This window comes from Bubalus bubalis, chromosome 10, assembly GCF_019923935.1.
Source record: "Bubalus bubalis isolate 160015118507 breed Murrah chromosome 10, NDDB_SH_1, whole genome shotgun sequence".
Taxonomy (NCBI): Eukaryota; Metazoa; Chordata; class Mammalia; order Artiodactyla; family Bovidae; genus Bubalus; species Bubalus bubalis.
Window position 1 is genome coordinate 10,646,536 of NC_059166.1, and position 18,333 is coordinate 10,664,868.

The 18,333-nt window shown below is 42.5% G+C and overlaps 1 protein-coding gene and 1 long non-coding RNA gene across 9 annotated transcripts in view; one reads left to right on the plus strand and one right to left on the minus strand.

The window, feature by feature from the left end:
• Positions 1-18,333, minus strand: part of ARID1B (AT-rich interaction domain 1B) — a 429,234-nt gene that overhangs the window by 371,976 nt on the left and 38,925 nt on the right. For all 8 annotated transcript variants that reach the window (XM_025294982.3, XM_025294980.3, XM_025294976.3 and 5 more), the window contains exon 2: positions 7,779-7,973. In XM_025294982.3, coding sequence (XP_025150767.3) covers positions 7,779-7,973 — 195 coding nt within the window. The remainder of the gene's footprint in view (positions 1-7,778; positions 7,974-18,333) is intronic.
• LOC123327639 lies at positions 9,743-17,362 on the plus strand. Its single transcript, XR_006542267.2, has 3 exons — positions 9,743-9,881; positions 10,212-10,370; positions 17,242-17,362. It is a non-coding gene; the product is annotated as an uncharacterized LOC123327639 (long non-coding RNA).

Here is an 18,333-nt window from a genome sequence, read left to right on the forward strand (position 1 = left end):
TTAAGATTTTCTACATATTAAAAAAATTTACATATCTAACACACATTAGGTATTCAGAAGAAAGACATTCACTGAGAAAATTTTCATTTTAAAAAGTTAGAAAATAATTTATTGTACTGATTACAACAATTTGTTAATCTTTGAAGAAGATACAGCTTTCTTTAGAAAGAATTTTAAAGAATTTGCTTTAGTAGTTGTATTAATACAACCTGTCAAGCATCAACCCATAAATTTCAGAAGACTATTTGAAATGACAAGACTCCAAAATCCAAAACAAAAAGACATTAACTTATGATTATTTTAAAAGGAAACTCCAAGCTGGGAGATCTTATAGTCAGAACCACTTAGCGGATGAGCAGAGTGAGATACAGATTTTTCCAATATTGCACACAGATGGAGCATTTAACTGACAAGGACTCAACTGTCCCAACTCCTGGTTCTTTAACCCTTTCAGCAGTGGTGAGTCTCTGACTCACTGGAGGAGGACTAGAGAAGGAGCGCCCATGGAGTACAGCTGCACACCAGGAAGCTGCTTTGGGGTTTCTCTCTGATACCTGGTTGTTCACCTCAGCTGCACAGGGAAGTCACCTGTGGAGCTCAGAAAACCAGGAAAGCAGGAAGCGCTTATATTCAGATGCAACTGATATGGGCATACATCCTGAGAGGTTTTAAATGGGGGGTGGGCGGGGTTGGGTGTGTGTGTATGTGCACACGTGCGTCACTCAGTTGTGTAAAATTCTTGCACTGTAGGACAGTGGTTGAGAACCAATGGCCTAAGCTATGCCACACAGTTTAACTTTCAGTTATCTTCTGGTTGTTTCTGTTGCTGCTGTTTGTTTTTCAGGGAGCACTGAAGAAATGTGGTTGGCTGATTTTACTGCTATCAACTGTCAGTGCTAACTGAACTGTTTAAATTTTCACATAAATATCATACTTGTTTCTTTGATGAAAGCAAATAAACCAACTTTATGTAGAATATATTCAGGTAAGTATAATGCTACCTAAAACATATACTTGAGATTTACAACTAAAACTAGAAGTATAATAGAGAAGCTTAGCAGATATTTTAGGTTTAAAGTCTATATATGTAAACAATAGATTCATATGTAACTGACAAAATGGTATAAGCTCATATGTAAATGACAAAATGGTATAAGCTACTAGCAGAAAATAGGTACTATACACCTATAGAACCTTTAGCATCTCTAGAACAATGTAAACGTCTGCTTAAAATACACACACATACATATATGAGTATAAACTTCCTAATATAAAAGTAGCTTTCCAAACTACAAGAGAAATCATTTCATATTTTCTCATTAAACTTTCAAGCATAAAACCGTGTCTTTCCTCATTTTTAAGGAAAAAAGCTAAAGATTTAAAACTTTACATTTAACCAAAGCATGCTGCAGTTCATGGGGTTGCAAAGAGTCAGACACGACTTAGCGAATAAACAACAAAATGTGATCTCTTTTACACACCTCTGTTAAAAATGTCACTGAATGCTTTAGAAGATGCTGAAATTTAACTACAATGTAAGAAGTAACTAAAACCATATAGTCCAGAAATTTAAATTTTAAAGCACAAATAAAAATTACCATACCTACAGATCTTTTCAAAAACATTTTCTTGGTACAAAACTCCATCTACAGGGAACTTTGGCATCAAAGACAGTAGCATCTGCTATCTCCTTGGAAGCAGAAATGTGAGGTGTAAATGTATTTGCTAGTAAACTTTAAATACCTTCATATTCACTGATGAAGAACAAGTGAGGAAATCAAGACAAAATGTGGCCAACAAAAGGCGATTATTTATATAAATCTGCAATCCACTGAAAGAGTTCCAAACATTTCAGGTGTACAAGCAAAACAGCTTGGCTCCAAGTCTCTTAGATAAAAATGCTGTAAGAGAGCAAAAGAAATCTCAAAGCATTCACTATGTTACTAGCCCCAAAGTTTACCCTTTTTTATTAATGTGTGTTTATATGTGTATGTATCTACACGTATAAAATACATGTTTATTATATGTAATTCTATCTTCTTTATACGTTCTAAAAATGATTTAGCTTCCCATGGCCATTTTTCCTTTGGTTTTCTGTATAAATTTTATCATGTGCTTGTCTATATTTTAAAAACATCTTGTGGGATTTTTATAGAAATTACATTAATCTGTGGATCACTTGGGGATTCTCTGATGGCTCAGCAGTAAAGAATCCACCTGCCAATGCAGGAGACACAGGTTCTATCTCTGGGTAGACAAGATCCCCTGGAGAAGGAAATGGCAACACACTCCAGTATTCTTGCCTGGGAAATCTCATGGACAGAGGAGCCTGGCGGGCTATGGTCCATGGGGTCGCAAAGAGTCGGATAGGACTCAGCGACTAAACTACAGTATATTTTGTCCAGGTAGGTGTCTCTGAGTGAATATGAACTATCAAAAAAAATTAAGACTCTGAATGTAAAACAGACACCAGGCACCCGTTCCTCTCCATTGTGTTAAGCCTTCGTTTACTTCACTGTCAAGCCTTCCTTTCTCATCCTATCACACCCTGTTATGCTCCTTATATAGGAGGTCTACACTCTTTAGAGAGAAAAGCAAAATGAAGCCCTGACTAGAGTCCACAGGGTCGCAAAGAGTCGGATATGACTGAAGTGAATGAGCACACTGAATTCATGCTTAGGATTCAGAGACTAAGTATAAATGAACATTTCATGTAAAAAAACTGGAATTTTTAGGAATTTTACCAGTCCTCACACTCCATTCTTCCTAACTTTTCAAAAACATTGTTTAAACCATATCAAACTGTATTTTTTAAAAATACAGCTAAAGGTATGTTTTGATTTTAACTATATTTTAAAAAGCAATTTTTTTCCCAGAATAAACTGACAATACAAAGTAACACAGGTGGGAATCCTAGAACTCACTTGGCTCCTTAATAACCCCAAAGAAAACATTTATTTTAGCCAAACAATTGTAATGTTTGTCTCCTTTTAGAAACATCTGCTGCCAAAATAAACATTTGCACTGGAAGAAGTGTTTTGGCTGTTAGGATGGTACCAAATAAAATACTTATGTTCTGAAACAAATATTTCACTCCAAAAACACATAGCAAAATACATATCCAGAGGGTGTAGACGATAAAGACACAAATTAAAACATCTATTTATTTTTAAAGTCTTTTTCAAAACAACTTCAGTTTTAAATTCAGTTGTTATTTAGATTGAAAGTGGTAAGGGCAAATGGGTCACCTTAACAAAAATAACAAATTCTATTTAATTTTGCCATGGTCCATATTCTTGCTGTTGTAAAGGTCTTTACAATACACATGTCTGTTTCAAAACTAAAAAGTCATGTTTTCCCATTACAAAAGCACTCATGAATTTAAAATCCCCACTCTGCCCTCTTTCTCTTTCCCTGTTTTATAATTCCAGGGTTGGTTTTATAATTCCAACAGGTATCAGGTTATACAAACATCTGCAACAAGATACAAAGAGTTAAAATATCAATTCAATTAACCCTTGATAACTCAGGAAAAATCTCAGACAACATCATTGAACTCTGCTTGACACAAATAAATATAACTTTGCTTCTGTAACCTATTTCTTCTTGGTGCTATTTCTATGAAAAATCTTGTTTGGAGCAAGTCAGCATAGGCCTATGTATACATTTACAATCACAAAGGATAAGAAAAATGAAATAAAACATTTGCTTACCCACATCCCTGATCCCGCAAAGGACACACTGGTGTCTAAGTTTAAAAAAACAGAAGCAGATTCTAGCAGCCTTACAGATTATATATCCTCTACGTAGCTCTGTATTAGATGAAATCAACCAGTGTACTTCTGTTAACCATCCCAGGTTTGAATTCCAGGAGCCTAGAGGCAGAACATTCTTCACAGAGGCATAGAAAATTCATTTCCCCTCTCAGCTCAATAAAAACCCAAGTAGACTAGTTTCCAGGGCACCGTGCAAAACTAATCTGTTTAGCTATGTATTTGCCTGATGATGTGAGAGAATCAGCAAGTGAAAGACCACAAGTCTAGTTCCAGTTAATAAATACCAAAATGATGTACTATTATCACGTCATGCTTCAAAGACCCAGTCATGAGTATATTTCAAAAATAAAATTATCACCATACAAATCAAGAATCACTAGGTTACTAAAATCCAACAGTCAGTGGCCAGTTCCCCCTGACTCTCAGAGATAAAAAGTAAGCAGTGATACTCAGCATGTTAAATTTCATATACGCACTGTGGTTCTTTCAAACACATACTCATTTAAAATTCCTATCACAGGAATAGAACACCAGCCAGGAATCAAAACTGTGACCCCTGAGCCAAAGACAACTTACTACTCAGCTGGTAAGTGGGCAACTCAATTTACAAACTTGAATTCCTGCATTTTAATCCTTTGCAGAAATATATGAGCAATATTAAATGAACTGGATTCAGCTCATTAGAGGTTCACAAACCAAGCACAGAAAGCTTTGGAGGTTGTCCAAAGTAAAGCCATGCCTAGGTGGTGATGTCCACTCAATAAAAACTCAATGTCATCATTATCTTCCAACTTTTTCCCAGAAGAACACCAGCAGTCATGACCACAACAATCCTTGGCCAACTGCCTTAGCCTAAGAGAAGAAGGATAGGACCAGTAGCCAATCACTGTGCCAGGACCTTGTTTGCAGACCAAATTTATAATTATTCAAAATTCGCAAATAAAGCAACTCACTGAATATTCCTTACCAAACACAGACTAAAGCTAACAAAATAAATGTGCTCTAATAACCCTCACCAAAACCTGCACCATTTTTTTTCCTTTCCAAAGCTATTAATTGGCCTACACCTACGATCACGTGCGCTTGGTAGTATGTCTCCCCTTTAAAATGTTACACACACTCAAACATGCATTAGCAGTTCTTTTTAGCCTTTTAGATTTCCAAACAAGGTATGTCATTTCAAGGCTATAACTAAATGAAAAAGTAAAAGAGCAATACAGATTATTTAGAAGTTTCAATTATGATTAAACTCCCAAATATGGAAGTTTGATAGCCAGGGCATTCAGTTTCTTACCAGATACCCTATTTTCCTTTCATTATCAGAAAGAGTTGTGCTTAAACAGAATTAGGCTTTTTTTTTTTTGGTTAGCAGTAAAATATCTAATCTAAAATCTTAATTAAAAATTTGCTAAAACATTGGTGAGTAATCTTTAGCAATTTGTCCCTTCAAATAAATCCAAGAGTTACTGGATTTCAAAAGCATTTACGAACCATGGGGATTAAATAAAACAAAAAAGCAAAGAAAACTGCGGTTATTCTACATAACTCCACTTTTAAAAGTGTACATCCTCCACTTTTAGCCTTATGTATGTGGGATGGAAACAATGAAAAAAAATATTCCCAGGTAATTATTCTTCACATTTGTGAAGAATGTTAAGACTCCCACTCTGGGATTGCAAAATAAGCCAATGTCTTAAACCTCTAACAAGACTTTAACTCATTCAAGAAAGAGAAAGACAAATACCGTATATTAATACATATATATGGAATCTAGAAAGATGGTACCAACGAGCCTACATGCAGGGCAGCAAAGGAGACACAGACATTAAGAACAGACTTTTGGACTGAGTGGGAGAAGGAGAGGGTGGGATGATTCGCGAGAGTACCACTGAGACATATCCATCACCATACGTAGAAGAACCAGGGCGAGTTTGATGTATGACACAGCGCACCCAAAGCTGGTGCTCTGTGACAACCTGGAAGGAAAGGTGGGGAGGGATGGGGGTTCAGGGTGGAGGGGACACATGTATACCTGTGGCGGACTCATGTTGATATATAGCAAAAACCATTATAATACTGTAATTATCCTCCAATTAAAATAAATTAATCTAAAAAAAGAAAAAAGACTAACTCATTCAGAGGAAAAGGTTCATCCAGCAGCTTGCCGTGAAGAGCTCCTTTGGAAATGATTCTCCAAATTTCCCTTCAGGGAAACGTGGCAGAAAGGAAGGTGCAGGGAGAGGGAGCGGCGGACTCCACTGCCCCGCTGCCCCTGCTCGCTCCCTGTGGCCAGACTCCCACACAGAACTGTTAGCCCCGAACCAGCTGGTGATCAGGACCTGAGCAGGGGCCTGCCTGGGCCTTCTTCCCCTCATCTATGGGGAAATTAGCTTTAAAACTTTAAAAAAAAAGAGGGGGGGGATTACAGCTCTCACTTAACTTTTCAATCATTTACAAATTATCTCCTCATAATTAGCAGTCTCAACTAAAGAGTTTTACTATAGGTGGCAAAATATTACTAGAAGAAAGGAGTAATGTTCAAAAAAAAACTACAAGTACAATTAAGTATGCGACTGCTAGAATTCTGAGCGGCCAATCTCTGGTGGCTCAGACGGTAAAGAATCTGCCTGCAGTGCAGGAGACCGGGTTCAATCCCTAGTTCGGGAAGATCCCCTGGAGAAGGGAATGGCTACCCACTCCAGTGTTCTTGCCTGAAGAACTCCATGGACAGAGGAGCCTGGTGGGCTACAGTCCATGGGGTTGCAAAGAGTCGGATACGACTGAGTGACTCACACACCATATTTAATAAACAAGGGGTGAGAACTTCTAACAAGAATGAAGAGCACTTAAAGAACCAACAGCTGGGATTCAAAGGCTGAACTGCTTCTATCTTCCCCTACAACCACCTTAAAATAAAAGTATCACTGAAGGACAAACTAAGATAAAGAGGAAAGACAATTTTCAGTCTCTGAAACTTATTCGTGAACCTTTAGACACAGCTACGGAGTATATAAAGTATGATACAGCATACATCCACTGTAGAGAACCAAAGTTCTATGTTTTCTCCACAGTGATTTTTGGTCAAACATAGAGAAAAACTTCCTGAGAGAAAGCAACTGTGAGACTCTGGAGCAGGCTGCTGGTAGCACTCTGGGATAACCTATCTGGGAACAGGAAAACACCCAGGTGGGCACCAGGCTGGTATACTGTTGGATTAAAGGCCTGGTGTGGGAATTTACAAATCAGCTTTTCTGGTGTTTCTAGTAACTAAACCTGAAACAAGTCTGAATCTCCTCAGGCCAACATTACAAAAATACATTCTCCAGGGTCCAAGAGACTGAGAGCTTACTACTGCCAGAAGGTAGATGGTCATTTAAGGTAACTCCAACTATTTGATTCTACAGAAAAAGGAGAATATTTTTTTTAAGAGCAGAAAGTCTTTTTTGCTTGTTTTATGTAAAAACACAAAACTCATCAAACCTAGGAGAAGGGATACACGTGAAATTCTCTTACAAGAAACACAGAAAGCTGTTTCAAAAGATACAGAAGAAATAAAAGCAAAATAACTTTTGGGCAGACTAAAGAAAACTTAAGCTGATGCCATCTTTATGAAAAAAACCTTTAAACAACTTAAAACTTCACCTTAAGAAGTTTATTCACAGCTCAAAATCTGACACTGTCTGCCACCAGAAATATTAGAAAGCCAAGTTCACTTCGGGGCTCCGATCTATATAATTTGCTGCACAATGGTGACACGGTCAATCTTTCAAATAGAACAGGAACTGTGTCCACTTTGTTCTAAGCTCACTTTTCCTGCTTTTAAAAGAGATGGGAAACAGTTGTACCTGTGATCATTTCAAGAAACTATGAAAATTTTTAAAAAGCAGAAAATCCATGAAATGCTTCCCAACTGTCTCAAAACTAACCTTCAGTAGACAGGAAAAGACAAAGACAACACTAGGAACAAGTGTGGGAGGAAGTGGAGTAAAAACTAGCACAAACCTGCTGCTGGGGGTACTGCATGCCTCCCATGGCCCCCGGGGGCCGACCTGGAATGCCGATTGGATACCGCTGTGGGCCTGGGGGGCCGTAGGAACCTCCAGGGTAAGGGCTGCTCTGCTGTGGCTGAGAATGAGGGTTACTGCCCATGCCATACAGCTGAGGTCTCTTCATCACCATGGGATCCATTGGGCTGCCCTGTGAAGAAGTAAAAGAAGACATAGGCTTATTACCTCATTATTGCAGAGACAGAAATGTCTATTATGCTAACATACACATTAAAAATGCAACTCTCCTTACTTGTGAAAATATGAAAAACAATGACCTGACAAAACCCAGAAAAGCATTTAAGAAAAAAAAACTATGTGGATACAAGACATTTAATTTTTTAACTTTTAGCAAGGCTTTAATAATTAAAAGGGATCTGGAACAAACAATATATGGAAAGATTTTGCATTCATCTAAAATTCTACCATGCACACAGGAAATGGGCATGATAGTTAACCTCACCCAGCTCTTTCAGCTTCCCAGTAACAAAAGCAAAGTATAGTGAGTGGTTAGGAACCCTTCCTGACTTCAAAGTATTCTTAGAACAATTACCTTATTTTAGACCTGAATCTGCAAGTCCTGATCAAACATTAATGTGTCTGAGTGCTCATTAGAAAGTGAAAGGATAGATTTCAGATAACACAGAATGTCTGGGGCAAAACTTTTCAAAGATCACTAGTGACATGAATAAGCACCCAGACTGTGAGTCATAAGCCACCTTCTCAATGCAAGTAAGGCTCTTACCAAACATAACCAGTTCAAAACTGGACTTTTGAGTTTTATTTTTGGCTTGGTGAGTCAGCCCATGGGCCTCAGAGCAAGGGCCACTCAGGAGGACCGAACTGGAGCCTCAGCCCAGGCTTTCATGCCCAGGGTGCGTCAAAGGAGTGAAGTGGTGGCGGGGGAAGTCCCTCACCGCGGTGCTACAAAGACCCACAGATATTTCCTTCCTTCCAGAACCACATGCTGATGCCAATTGTGGGCCAGACTCTGAGGCCCAACTGTGGGCCACACGGAGGACACTGGGTCTCTCAGGAAGGTTCGAAGATTAGCAGGGTTGACGGAAGAAGCCACGTTCAAGGTGGGGAGGGCCACGGCACAGAGTACCCCCAAGCAGGAGAAACATTGGGCATCAAGCACAGGCTCCATGAAGTGATGAACTGCCTGGCACGTGCAAGGAAACAGAAGCAGCTTAGACCCCAGCGAAGCAAAGCAGCAGCTGGAGCGGGCCGAAGCCAGTAGGTGGGTAAGCCTCACGCGTCACTTGAAAGGCTTCCGATTGCACATTGGGGGAAACCACTGGGTGCTTTTAACAGCGAATTACGGTCACATCCACCTTTCGGAAGGACGGCGCCCCCAGCAGCAGCCTGGAGCCAGGCTGGACTGCCCCAGCAGGCCACTGAGCCGAGGTCCTGGGCCGTTAGCGGTGGTGGGAGAACGCACGCTCAGATTCAAGGAACAGGATGGAAGCAACTCGACCTGGGAATGATAGAAGACAGGTGGCAAGGGTGGCTTAACAGGTGGTAAGACACCGGTTGAGCCAGCAGCGTGCCGGAGTAGAAGCAGATCCACCCTCCCTGGGGGGTGGGGGCCTTCACTCTTCCGCATGTTAAAACTGCAATTCCGACAGGAAGTCCAGGTGACAATATCAGAAGTGCCACGATGCATTCCAGCCTGAGGAGTCAGGTCTGCCCTCGAGTCATAAGTAGGGAAGTGGGAGAAGGCGCTCCTGGAGGGCAGCGATTTCCATTCTGCTCACTCACACTGCACCTGCAGTACACAAGTCACACCTGGCACGCAGCTCACCCTCAAGTAACCCTGGGTGTCTTCAGCGATACGAAGCGCGTAAAACCCAAGGAACTACCCCGAGAGAATATGTAAAAAGAGCACAACGGGTAGAAGACAAAAGTCGAGAGACTGACATCACTTAAGGAAGAAGGGAAAAGGAGGCCACAGCAAGGCCAGAGGAATGGTCAGAAAATGGAGTTGGAGAGTGTGGTGCTTCGGAGAAGGGAGCAGGTGGAGACATACGCCGACTGCAGCCCAGGTGGCCAACAGGTGAGTCCTAATGCGTGGGCTGCACCTGATGCTCCACTGATGACGGGGCGGTTAACTGCTGCCCTGGGCAAGGGCAGGCTTATGGCAGAGACGAGGGCAATGCCAAAAGACCAGGAGTTGAGCGCAAACAGCAGGTGAGGGGGAGCCAGGAGTGCAGACCCTACACCCCAAGCATGCAAGGCTACACGAACCACCAAGACTCCTTCCCTCTATGCTTCTACCCCACACACAAGGCTGCCCACGATCTCTGCCATCCTGCCTTCTTAGCGGAAGGTACCCTGGTGCTCACTGCAGTGCCTTGAGTAATCCACTCATTACACATTTACTAAGGGTCTACCGTGTGCATGGTGCAAGGCACCGGAGGCAGAGTGGACATGTGTCACGGCTGTCCGAGAGAGGTGACCAGGTCACTGAAGGAGAACGCGCTGGACAAAGATTACAGTGCAACCCAGTGGACATCCTAGAGGCATTGTGAGGGGGAGCATCCAGGTAGGTCTCAGTTTTAACGAAGCCTTCCTATAGAAACAGCTGATTCCATCCTGAAGGCTTCATAGCAATTTGCCAGGAATTGATCTCACCAGAATGAAAATATGTGTAGGCCAAATGATTTTGCTCAAAACTCACAATTTCATGGAATTTTAACTGTGTTACTTTCACCAGTCAAGAAAAATGTTTACTTAGAACGACAGAAATTGCTCAAACAATATACTGATGTCACAAATGGTGCTGACTTCACAATTCAACACACATATACATATGATGACCTCATGTAATGAAACTAAAATTGAAAAGTAAGAATTAAGTTTTCTCAGAATGCTTCAAGTTAGAACTTATGCCTAAGAACAACAAAATGTAAAGATTTTCCACATTTACTTTCAAAAGGTAAAATAAAACTTACTGTGGAAGTGTGAAAATCGAGGCTGAGCTGGGGATGCTAGAATCTGCAGAGTGAATGAATGGCCCATAGAGAGGCTGAGTAAATCAGATTTCAGGCTAAATTTCCAATATGGGGCCCAAGGCAGCCCTATCTTCACATTCAATCTGAATTAGACAGGGCATAGGAAAGGTCTGCTCACTTGACTTTAAACAGTGCATGACCCAAACAGGCTTAATTAAAGCAGAAATTTAACATGGGAAAATGATTGGAATGTGTATATTTTAATGCTATAGATAACAGTGCAGCAAATTCATCTTATCAGCGACTGAAATTGTTTTGTAATATCTTTCTCATCAGTGCCATAAACTCTCATAGCCCTACTTAAAATTCAGTTAATTTGCACCCATGTCAAAATGTTAGCTTAACCCCGAGATTTCTGAAAATCGAAAGCATGAAATACATAGATTATCTCTACCTCTCAAAATGCATCAGATGCCTTTCAGTGAGACTTCAGATATGAAAACAGATACTTACACAGTGCAAATTATTTAATTTTAACCTTCTCTCCTTATGGCCTATTATTAAATATTCATCCACAATTTAAATTCATCCTGCTGTGTACTTTCACTATTTTTAACACTGAATATGTACCACTGTAGGATCTTAACCTCTGCTTTGTACTACTCTCTCTCCTTAAAGAAATCAAAACCCAAATCAAATCAAAGGCTTTTCCAAAAAAACAATTCACTGCTCATAGTCATATCTAATGAAAAACCATTGTATTCTCATTATCTATCCTTCTATTGATAGAAGTATTTCAAAGTATCACCATTTTCAATTCTCACATATAATTTATGTTATACTAGAGACACCCACTGGAGAAGGCAATGGCAACCCACTCCAGTACTCTTGCCTGGAAAATCCCATGGATGGAGGAGCCTGGTAGGCTGCAGTCCATGGGGTCGCTAAGGGCTCGACTGAGTGACTTTACTTTCACTTTTCACTTTCATGCATTGGAGAAGGCAATGGCAACCCACTCCAGTATTCTTGCCTGGAGAATCCCAGGGACAGAGGAGCCTAGTGGGCTGCTGTCTATGGGGTCACACAGAGTCGGACACGATTGAAGTGACTTAGCAGCAGCAGCAGAGACACCCACTGGAGAAGACAATGGCAACTCACTCCAGTACTCTTGCCTGGAAAATCCCATGGACAGAGAAGCCTGGCAGGCTGCAGTCCATGGGGTTGCTAAGGGTCGGGCACAACTGAGTGACTTCACTTTCACTTTTCACTTTCTTGCATTGGAGAAGGAAATGGCAGCCCACTCCAGTATTCTTGCCTGGAGAATCGCAGGGACAGAGGAGCCTAGTGGGCTGGTGTCTATGGGGCCGCACAGAGTCAGACACAACTGAAGCGACTTAGCAGCAGCAGCAGCAGACACCCACATAAAGAACAGTCCTCAACTATTTCTCTAAATATGTTATTCCAAGCACATTTTTCTGTTCTAGGTACCATTCCACAACTGCTGCAGTGTGGACTTCAATTCTGTGAAATAAATGCTTTTAAAGTAACAGTGTATACAGCCCATTTTCAAAGAGGTCTTAAAATAACTAGTTTAGTTACTTGGTTTAGTTACCCAGCTTCTGATGAATTTTATTACCTGACTAACTCCTCCTTATTCAAATAATTTTTCAGATATGTATGTATTTAGATATGTAGCTATGTATCTATGAGTTATCTCTCTCTCTCTCTCTCTCTCTCTCTCTCACACACACACACACACACACACACCCTTTCCTAGATCTTCTGGGAAGCTGCCACTGTTGCCTATATCCTCCAATGCCTCAGAAAGTTTCCTATCCCCAGAAATACTAAATAAGAAGGAGTAAAATATATATCTTTTAAATATATATTTAAATATCAATTTTGGACATATTGGGTAGCATAGTTAGGTTGTACTATAGGTTAAATAGGTTTTCAGAGGCTGGTCTGGAAATCCAACTACCCTTTAAAGATTATACAAGTTAAAGAACAGGTCACTATATATATTTTAGTAGCCTTTAGAGCGGAGAAGGCAATGGCACCCCACTCCAGTACTCTTGCCTGGAAAATCCCATGGACGGAGGAGCCTGGTAGGCTGTAGTCCATGGGGTCGCTAAGAGTCAGACACGACTGAGTGACTTCACTTTCACTTTTCACTTTCATGCATTGGAGAAGGAAATGGCAACCCACTCCAGTGTTCTTGCCTGGAGAATACCAGGGATGGGGGAGCCTGGTGGGCTGCAGTCTATGGGGTCGCACAGAGTCGGACACGACTGAAGCAACTTAGCAGCAGCAGCAGCAGCAGCAGCCTTTAGAGAAGTTTTTATACTTAGATACTCCCTCATTATCACTCTTTCAGAGTATACCTACCCACCCAAGTATTTATAATGAAGATATCTATGTTAACAGTGAAAGCTAAGTTGCTCAGTCGTGTCCAACTCTTTGCAACCCCATGGACTGTAGCCTAACAGGATCCTCCATCCATGGGATGTATGAAGCAAGAATACCAGAGTGGGTTGCCATTTCCTTCTCCAGGGGATCTTCCCGAACCAGGGATTGAACCTGGGTCTCCCGCATTGTAGGCAGACGCTTTACTGTCTGAGCCACCAGGGAACAGTGTTCACTTCTAAATACCAAGTTAAGGGGATAGCTTATTAGTAGATTCTTTATGAATATAACATTTCACAATTTTTTCAGCCAAATTCCTTAAACTACAAATTAAAGAAAGACATCAAAAAACCCACAGAAAGAAAACTGTATCTTCTTCATCTATCCTCCTAAGTCGCTTCAGTCGTGTCCAACTCTGTGCGACCCCACAGACGGGGGCCCACCAGGCTGCCCCGTCCCTGGGATTCTCCAGGCAAGAACACTGGAGTGGGTTACCATTTCCTTCTCCAATGCATGAAAGCGAAAAGTGAAAGGGAAGTCGCTCAGTTGTGTCCAACTCTTAGCGACCCCATGGACTGCAGCCTACCAGGCTCCTCCATCCATAGCATTTTCCAGGCAAGAGTACTGGAGTGGGGTGCCATTCTTCATCTATAATCACATCTATATATCAGGATTAAACAAGAGCTCAGCGAAAGAAAAACTGTCCCCCTTTAGAATCATTATTTGGAAAAATGTTCTTACCATCAACTAAAGAAAAATTGTGAATAGTCCATTACATATGAAATGGTGAAAATAATAAAACCCAACGTGAGTAAATGATTATTTGAACTAGTATGTATAAAGCAGTGGTAAGCTCTTTCTGAAGGGTAATGCGTGCGATAGGAAGCTTGAAAGCAAAGCTCTAGAAAATATATTTTGTTCCAACCATGACGCTCTCAAATGGGGAAGTGGTGCTATTTATCTGCATTTGTCTGCAGCTACATGACTCTCAATATTGAAGGGGGAAAGCACGGGCTGTGGGCACAGAGAGGGTCCACACCCTTATCCACCACTTACTACCACTGTGTAACTCTAAATCTGGTGCTCAGTCCTTAAGTTTTCTCACTCACCAAATGCAAGAAAGAATACCTGTCTCACGATTATAATGAAAATGGAATTGGGACTAAAAGTATCTAAAGGAACGGGCCATAATATATTGGCATAGTGGAATGGACAGGGACGTGGAAAAGTACATATAAAACAATGTCAACTGTTTAAGAGTGATGTGCATGAATTACAGCTGTGCGAAAACTCAGCTGATAACGATCAGGGCCGGCCAGCGTGACCTGTAAGTAGAGGCTGTCACATCATGAAGCAATCTATGTTGACTTTTCTGTGATGATGTCTAAATATAACTATAAAATGCCTCTGTTTTTTCCCAGGCATCCTGCAAACACTACCGTGGCCTGCTGTGGGGGTGGGGTGGAGTGGAAGGGACACAGCTGCCCCACACTGGGCCTCCTCCACCCCGCACCCCCACGCTCACAGAGCTGGGCCTCCCACACTGGGCCTCCTCCACCCCACACCCCCACGCGCACACAGCTGCCCCACACTGGGCCTCCTCCACCCCGCACCCCCACGCTCACACAGCTGTCCCACACTGGGCCTCCTCCACCCTGCACCCCCACACTCACAGAGCTGGGCCTCCCACACTGGGCCTCCTCCACCCTGCACCCCCACACTCACAGAGCTGGGCCTCCCACACTGGGCCTCCTCCACCCCGCACCCCCACGCGCACACAGCTGCCCCACACTGGGCCTCCTCCACCCTGCACCCCCACACTCACACAGCTGCCCCACACTGGGCCTTCTCCATCCCCGCACCCCCACGCTCACTCTCAGCACAAAGCAGCGGGAGGATGCTCCCACTCTCCCCTTCGCCTGTCTAACCCCAAGTTCACACAAGCCCAGGTTCAAGGACCAGAGAGCTGCCCCAGCACCACGCCCAGGAACACTATCTTTGGGGCCTGCTGGAATCTTTCCTATGCAGGTTGTAACCGACTTCTGGGCTGCCTTATATTGATATTTAAGTCATGTACTGTGTTTTGGGTTGTTTTTTTTTTCCCATGTTAGTTTCTATGTTAGTTGACTCCCAAGGAGACTAAAATGGCCATGTCCGTACTTTGCCCCTTTTGTGTCTCACTCAGCATATAGCATACGTGCTTAGTCGTATCCGACTCTGCAACCCTGTTGACTGTAGCCCACCAAGGCTCCTCTGTCCATGGAGTTCTCCAGGCAAGAATACTGGAGTGGATAGCCATTCCCTTCTTCAGGGGATCTTCCCGACCCAGGGATCAAACCTGGGTCACCCGCACTGTAGGCAAACTCTTCACCGCCTGAGCTGACCGAGCACACACACTCAGCAAACAGCACAGGTGACTAAGGATGGTCACAGGGCCTCGTGACTCCCGGGGATGAGGACTCGCCACAGAAGTGTTCTCGAAAATAAAAAGTAAGACGGACTAACCAGTATCTGCAACAATTCTGTACACATACGCACGTATTCCAAATCTAAAATATCACTGGGTTCTTACTTTTCAGAATCATTAAGATTAGAAATGAAATAGTAATATGTTGTTACCTATGCATAAAGCAACTTCCATAAACTACCAATAACAAGTGACAATTATCAGCAACGGTTCTTAACTCATAGAATACTTAAAAAATAATACATCCAGGATGTATATACATCCCATATTTAGCATATGGTGTCAAAGGTTCATATAACATCCTCTAGAAACCTATCGAAAGCCCGTCCTGACTGGCATCATCATATGATGACCAACATCTACCCTGCATTTCCAAAGCACTTCATACATTATCATTTGATCACAGCTCTTAAGGCACCCTGATAAAAGATTTGTCAGTGAAACACAGAATCGTAGAATTGAAAATAGCCCCACTGATCCATACATGATGAATGTATGAATCCCCTAAAAGTGTCTGCAACCATGAATGTTATTAATTTCTCCCTTCTATATAACAAAAATCCGTTCCTTATAATTTACACCCACTGCTTTTTTTTTTTTAACTTTGATCCTTTTGAAGAATATTTGAAGATAGCTATATCTATTTCCCTTTTCTGAGCAAAATATGCCAATTCTGAACCCCCTTAACATGAAACATATTATGGGAAGGAACTTGCTTCCCTTCCAGATCCTACATGAGTACAAACCTGGCCTCAGACCTGTCAGTTTGACAGGCCCATCGCACCCCTGATCCAGTTGAGATTAAACCCTCCCTTCCCCCTCTCCTCTTACACAGTTGGTTAGCTGACCCTAGTGGCAGAAGTTTTTATCTCTGCCTGTTTTCATTTGGTATGTATCTGGTCACTATTCTAGCCTGACATCTAACATATTAACTGCACTTCCTATCTTGATGTCAACCACCAATTAAATCAGCACACCATTTCATTCATGCCTTCCTCCAGGGCACTGATAAAAATACTGAAGAGGAGTATACTCTCAAAGGAGAGGACAGAGGCCTGGCTAACTGCTAGTGCCATTCATAAAGACTGACATAAATCCAGGCACCACAATGCTTGGAAGAAGGTCTTCTTCAGAAACCTTAGGAAAATCCTTCCCATTCATCCACAGCTCTCTACCAACTCACTCACTACACTTGTTATGCAAGCACAAGTCCCTGTCTGCCCTTGGGTGACAACCTCTTGCCCACTTCAAATTCCTCCATCTTTCCTAATGTACCATGCAGTCCAAAGTTTAGAAAAACGCTTAGAATGAGACAAAAAGGTATAAGGGAAAGGGAGGTGGCTTAAGTCAGACAAACCTGGGTGTGAATCCTACAGATACACTTATTAGCTCCGTAGAATCAAGCTCACACTTAATACCGTACAGTTGTGTTCACCTCTGGTGTTGCTGGGGGACTGATTAAATGAAGTACCACATGATTTATCACATAGTGAGAATTTCCTAAATTTTTTTGCTTTTCCTCTTAACCAATTGAAGTCAGAGCAAAAATCACTCAATAATTTAGTCTATTTATTTTCTTGTCTCTGCAGCATATTGTTAATCAAAGGTGGACATTCTGCCTTATTCATCTTTCCATACCTAGCACTCAGTACAATGCCTGGCATGAGGAACTTTTGCTGACCAGAGAAAGCAGCAACCTCCTCAACACGCATCACCAGTTAAACAGTAAGGGCTCTAGCAGCCTGAAGGCCTCGGACGGTCAATAGGGACAAGAGGCCAAGAATGACACACCATCGCAAACTTTTCCCAAGTACACATAAGCTACAGCTTCCACTGCCGCCCCACGTCTGTGCCCCTCAAATGTGTCACCCTTCGCTGATTTCTCTCAGCCTCAGAGTTCTATATCCAATTGCCATCCAACATGCCTGCCTGGATAGCTAGGATGCCTTCTGTTCCTGCTCTTAGTGAAACACATCCCCATCCAGATGCACAGTTGAATCCAGGATGCTCTCGACTCCCCGCCTCCCTTCCACCACAGCCAACCCCCCTCGCAGAGTCTGGTCAGCTGGACACATCACTGCAGCCAACAGGAAATCGCCCCTTCCAACCACACCGGCTTCTGTGGGCCTCTAGCGAAACCACAAATTTGCCCACCACCGGGCCTTCAGCCGAGCGGTTCCCTGCATGAAGAAGGAACCCCACTCTCCTGCAGGACTCAGCACTATAGCCCTGCCCTCAGAGAACCCTCCCTGAGAGCCAGACTGGGACATGGCCCTCTCCAAAACCACTGTGCTTCTCCTTCACGGAACTCATCGAAGTCTGCAAGAGTATTTTTATGATGACTTCATGTGTCAAAGTTGCTCAGTCATGCATGTCCAACTCTTTGAGACCCCATGGTCTATACAGTCCGTGAAATTCTCCCGGCCAGAATACTGGAGTGGATAGCTGTTCCCTTCACAAGGGGATCTTCCCAACCCAGGGATCGAACCCAGATCTCCCACATTGTGGGCAGATTCTTTACCAGCTGAGCCACAAGGGAAGCCCAAGAATACTGGAATGGGTAGCCTATCCCTTCTCTAGCCAATCTTCCTGACCCAGGAATCAAACTGGGGTCTCCTGCATTGCAGGCGGGTTCTTTACCAACTGAGCTATCAGGGAAGCCCTAATAAACGTCCCCAACT